Source organism: Scardinius erythrophthalmus (genome assembly GCF_964197995.2).
Source record: "Scardinius erythrophthalmus genome assembly, chromosome: 8".
NCBI lineage: Eukaryota > Metazoa > Chordata > Actinopteri > Cypriniformes > Leuciscidae > Scardinius > Scardinius erythrophthalmus.
Window position 1 is genome coordinate 37,871,961 of NC_138228.1, and position 6,000 is coordinate 37,877,960.

Genomic DNA, 6,000 nt, shown 5'->3' on the forward strand with positions numbered 1-6,000 from the left:
TTCAAGTAATAAAAAAAGTTATTTTAAATTGTAATATTTCATAGTATTTTTATAGCCTTGGTGAGCATAAACATAACTTTAAAAAACATACAAACTTTTACCGACCACAAGTTTTTAAGCGGTGGTGTAGATTACATTAAATATACAAGTAGCATTGGCAAGATTAGCTCAGAAATTCAGTTGTTGGCCATATTTGAATTTATTTCCAGTAATATAGTCTCTGGTACAAGGGTTAATGTGTGTATGTGTTCAGGTATAACGTGAGTCAGCTGGAGGAGTGGCTGAGAGATAAGAATCTCATGACATGCGGTGCAAAAGAGACGCTGGAGCCGCTGATTCAGGCCGCACAACTACTGCAGGTGAAGAAGAAAACCGATGAGGATGCCGAGGCAATCTGCTCCATGTGTAACGCCCTCTCTACAGCACAGGTAACACACACTCCAGACTGTCTCTTTCTATACATTATGATTCATTTCCCTGATCATTTTAGAGATTTATGACATTTCTTTTGCACAAGTAGATTTCATATCATCTTGATGAAGCCTATATTAGTTATTTGAAAAAGTCCATTTATAGCATAGATTTTTCAGGCAAACAAAACAAAACGACCCACTAATCATTAAAAAGAATACACATTACAATAAATTCAAGGATCACATTTTTATAGCAGCAGTTCCCAACGTGCAAAACATTGTAATATTCCTTGAGGCAATATTTTTGTTTTAAAAATAGATTAAACAGTATTTATTTATTTGTTTGTTTGTTTGTTTGTTTGTTTTTGTTTGTTTGTTTATTATTTAAATTCAGTGTGATGAGTCAAAATGAAATGGACTACAATGCAAAAAATGCTTTTCTTACTTAGTCTTTTTTCCAGTCAAGAAGCATTTACTAGATAAGTAAAATGACATAAGAAATTCTAATTTCTTCTATTTCTATTCTAAAATAATCAAAATTAATTGAGTTTTTGCTTAAAACAAGCAAAATTATCTGCCAAGGGGGTAAGAAAAATAATCTTGTTTTCCATTTTAATTAAGTTTTTTTTTTTTTTTTTTTTTTTTTTATCCCACTGGTAGATAATTTTGCTTGTTTTAGGCAAAAACTTCATTTTGATTATTATTATTTATTTATTATTATTATTATTTTTACTTTTTTCAGAAAACAAGATATAATTTATGTCATTTTACTTATCTAGTAATGCTTCTTGATTTAAAAATTCTTAGATATTTCGACTGGAAACGAGACAAAAATACTGTGTAAGAAAAGCATTTTTTACAGTGTAATATTTATGCTTGTATTGCCTAATTTGTATTTATTTATTTATTTTGGCCTTCTTTACTGTGGTAATGTTTTACAGATTTTTTTTACTTGTGTCAGAATAACACAGATTATACTGAATATTTCTTCTTATCTCATATCTTTTTCCGTCACCATGTCCCTTTAGGGGTTCCGTAGTTTTTTTTATTTTTCGGTTGTACATGGTTGACTGACCGAAACAAACTTTTGTTCTTTTTTGGAAGCCTACTTTTGGATTTGTTTGGTCATGCAACTGCTCATACATTTTTTTTTTCTCTCATGTTTTTTGCTTACCACAACCTGACACACACACACACACACACACACACACACACACACCCTCATCATTTCTTATTTTCTATCCAGATCGTGAAGGTGCTGAACTTGTATACGCCTGTCAATGCATTTGAAGAGCGTGTGTCAGTATTGTTCATAAGAACAATACAGGTATGTTTCAAAAAATTCAACCTCATAGTAGATCTTGTGCTCTTTAAGTCATTATATAATTGTATTGATTTTGAATGCTTCTACTTGTGTGTTTCCTCTGACAGACGCGTTTACGGGATCGAAAGGAGTCGCCTCAGCTGCTGATGGACACCAAAGTCATCTACCCCGTGACTTTCCCTTTTAACCCCTCCTCTCTGGCCCTGGAAACCATTCAGATCCCTGGCAGCCTCAATCTGGCCTTCCTCACTCGCGTGTAGACCTGTCAATCACCTCACCTCAGCCAATCACACGGCAGGAACAGGGAGCCAAAATATATAAATAAATAAATAATTAATTAATTGTTATAGGTAAATAAGCCACATAATTAAAGAGAATGCAATTTAGACCATGTCACCAATCCCTCTTTTTGCTCTTCTTCATCACTTTTGTTTATTCCTTAAAAGGGTGAATCTTGCAAAAACCTGTTTTACTTAAAGAAAATTAAGCCCATCTTTATACCATTAAGTTTTTGGACATTGTGATGCTATTTTAATGATAATTAAGCACTTTCCCTTCACAAATTCTCATTGCTTTATTGCAAAAAAAAAAATCTTATTATTGTCAAAACAAATAATATTATTCACATTGTACAGTATTTGCTGGCATATGCTGAATCAAATAAATAATTGGAACTCACTGGAATGCAGTAAAAAAATATATATATATTATTATTGAGTAACATTGAGGATAGTGTGAATAAAAGAAATGCTCAAAACTGCTCAAAAGTAAGGAGAATATGGGCAGAAATATCCATGACAACAGTCACAATACAACAACAAAAAACAATGTTTTTTTACATTGTTTATATTTAATACAAAACAATGTTTTTAAAAAATGGGCTTCATTTACTTCATTCTTTCGATTGTGGAACCTGGATATATATATTTTTTTGCGAGATTCACCTGGAATATTTCAGAGATGTTTCGCTTATTGAAAGTAAGAATGAAGGTCAAAATAACTCATTCTAACACTAATGCCTTTTCAGACCACTGTCACATCCAGAATATGTTTCCCGGGGCTGTATAATCTTATACATATATAAATATCTATGAAAGTGTATGATGCTAGGATATCTTATTTATTGCTTTACCCTATCATTTATTTGTTTTCTCTCAGATGCTAGCTAATCTGGATATCCAGTTGTGGAACATACTGTAGTCCTCTGCTCTCATCCATATCAGATAAATAACCTAGACCTTGGAGCTCAGCTGACTTCATTAGCGTAGATTATTATCGGTTAGTAGCGTGTGGTGATTAGCTAATAGGTAGTCATGTCTGGTGAAAACTGGTGAAAAGAAAACTTAGAATCCATGCACAGTCCTCGAGCTGATCTCTTACTCAAGAGCTTCCTCAAGTTTACATCTCTGATCTTCAGGAATCATTTCCAAAGAGATGGTACAGTCCAGACCCAGTGCATGATGGGATTTTTTGGGTTTGCATCATACTGACCTGCTCTGTCAGCATCGTACATATCAAGAGCCTGAGGTCCTTGTTTTACAGGTTTTTTATCAGAGCTAGAGTTAGTTCAGGTGGGATCTAGACTCCTGAATGAGGTTTAATAAGGTTTCAGATGGTTTGGGCCCTCCACCGTTCTATACATGGGTGAATCTCATGAAGAAATGTCCCGGTGAAATATCAAATATAAAAAATAACTAAATAGATTTGCACAAATAATTTTAGGAGCCAATTTTGGGAACAGTATGATTGCATTTTTTTTTATGACAAGCATATTTCCCCCAAATAGTCCCACTATATATACAGTATAGAATGTATGCAAGTTCATTTTATATATATATATATATATATATATATATATATGAACTCGCATACGTTGTAGCAATGTAATAAAATATCATCCTATCTCAACAAGTGTATTTTATTAAAATCAGCATAAATGATCATGATCTATACTTGTGTACTTTACAATATAAATATCATTTATTATTTTACAGTACAGTAATGAGGATGTGTTGGTTAAATAAGCTTAAATAGGCAAAAAAAAATCGTATTGTCAGTATACTGTATATATACAGTAATATACAATATTTTTTTCTTCCGAATTAATTATTTTTTTTTTTTTTGGTGTGAAATAAGACAAATAAGAAAACGTCATGATATTTTTCATGAGATTCACAAAGGCCCAAAAACACACTGGATATCGTTTACAGAACTAAAGAAACCCAAACTACTGACTCTCAAGACATGAAGATGTTTATCAAAAACCTGCTGTTATTTATTTCAGTATTATGCGTTTTTAAAAGTTAGAAACAGCTGTTGTTTTTCTGGCATGTGCTGTTGGATGAGTTAATAAATATGGACACATTTTTTTTTTTTTTTATGTTTTTCGTTGTTTTGTTTTGTTTGTTTGTCCTTTGTGTTCATGTCTGACAAGATATCAGTATTATCTTGAATGTGTCAGGCAGCTTTTTATTGAAAAGCTGTTTGTTTTGATCTGTAACTCCTGAAATTGAAGTGTAGTACACTTTAGTACAGCCATGCTTTGCTTTCCATTACCCACACACACACACACACACACACACACACACACTGTTATACTACATTACATTATTTCAGTGTTTTGGGATCAGAAAAGGATTCATGTTGATACTTTGTTTCTGCTCTGTACTGCATGGGTTTCGGCTTTGAAATCTTCCACACTTGTTCCGTGTGTTCTAGAGAATCTAGAAAAGAGAATCTGATGTAATTTCACTGTAGTGCGCTGGGATTTTATCATGCCATGCCTTACTGTAGTTACAGTCCTTCCTGTATCTAGCAAAGCTTGTGTGTGTGTGTGTGTGTGTGTGTGTGTGTGTGTGTGTGTGTGTGTGTGTGTGTGTGTGTGTGTGTGTGTGTGTGTGTGTGTGTGTGTGTGTGTGTGTGTGTGTGTGCGTGACTCGTGTGTATGTGCATACATCACAGTGCAAAGCTCATTTCCGTAAACAAGTATTTTTGTGTTATTTTCCAGTGAGATTTTTTTTGTACTGCTTTTTTTGTTTGTTTTGTTTTTGCATTGTATCAAGTTCAGCATTCAGCATCAGTGCACAGAATCATTCAGGAGTTTTATGATCATGGGACCATTGTGTGTGTGACCTTTTTGAGCTTTTTTTATTAATATTGTTTGTTCAGTTCTTATGGAACAGAAATAAAAATGTGGAAGATTTACAAATGCAATTTGATAAAAATGCATATCACTTCAAATGGAAAATTATCAAATTGTACTGGAACACAAACAAATGAAAATGTAAAAAAATCATTGAATGTTGACGTGTTTGTTCATGGTTCTATTTACTGTCATATTTTAGATGAAGCCTTACCTCTGAGTGGACGACATGTCAATGTAAACATTGTTTCTCTGTCAAGTTTCATATTCTATTCATTTGCTTTATTTAAATTTGTGACGCATAAACCCATAATATTAATTTTCAAATGAATTTCTCTTAAAACATTAAATTGCACATCTTAAAAAATCTTGTCACACTGATCCAACAGCCCTGCTTCAGTCTTTGAGTTCCTCAGCTCTGAGTTCTAAATGGTTTGTAAAAAAAAAAAAAATAACAAAAATAAAAAAGACATTCACATGACAACAGCCAGTCCACAGTCTGATGCTCAATGTAGTGTCATGATCAGCCTGCTCTCATGCTTGTATAAAGACAGCTTATACAGACATTAATAGTTGCTGTAGTAATGCAGATCAGTTCAACATCTCACATCTCATATGTTTGCTTCTCCTTCAACTTGTTCAGATGGCAGATTGAGTTTTTTTGGGGGGAATGTCTCTTACTGAAGGACCAGAGTTTGTAGTCCCTGTAGCTGTAATTATTTCATGTGTTCATCAATGCAATTTCATGGAGTGATATACTAATGTCAAAAGCTGTTCAAGTCAAATAAATGAATTCAGCACTACCTGAATGTTTTCTTTTTAATTACATTATGATGCATTTAAAGGTACATTTTAACTTTTTTTTTGTTTGTTTGTTTGTTCAAATACAGTCAGTAGATCATAAAAATTTTTTTCAAAACGAGTTTTTGTCTTATGCTGATTAATCCTTATGTTGTATTTGGGTCATTCTGACCCAGAGATGATTTTCTTTTTCCTGAAAATGTTAGTTGGTTTCTCATTAGATTAAAACTTACAGACTTTGCTCACATAGGGTAAACAAACTACAGAAATAGCTTATACATCTCTTGTTGTGCTATATTATCACCAAATATTGGATTGAA

The 6,000-nt window shown here is 32.9% G+C and overlaps 1 protein-coding gene across 1 annotated transcript in view; it reads left to right on the top strand.

The window, feature by feature from the left end:
- myo5aa (myosin VAa) overlaps positions 1–3,869 on the top strand; it is a 103,576-nt gene extending 99,707 nt beyond the window's left edge. Inside the window, exons 40-42 of the mRNA XM_081372883.1 lie at positions 254–428; positions 1,660–1,740; positions 1,845–3,869. Of these exons, the coding sequence (XP_081229009.1) occupies positions 254–428; positions 1,660–1,740; positions 1,845–1,997 (409 nt within the window). The 3' untranslated portion in view covers positions 1,998–3,869. The remainder of the gene's footprint in view (positions 1–253; positions 429–1,659; positions 1,741–1,844) is intronic.
- The last annotated feature ends 2,131 nt before the right edge of the window (positions 3,870–6,000 follow it).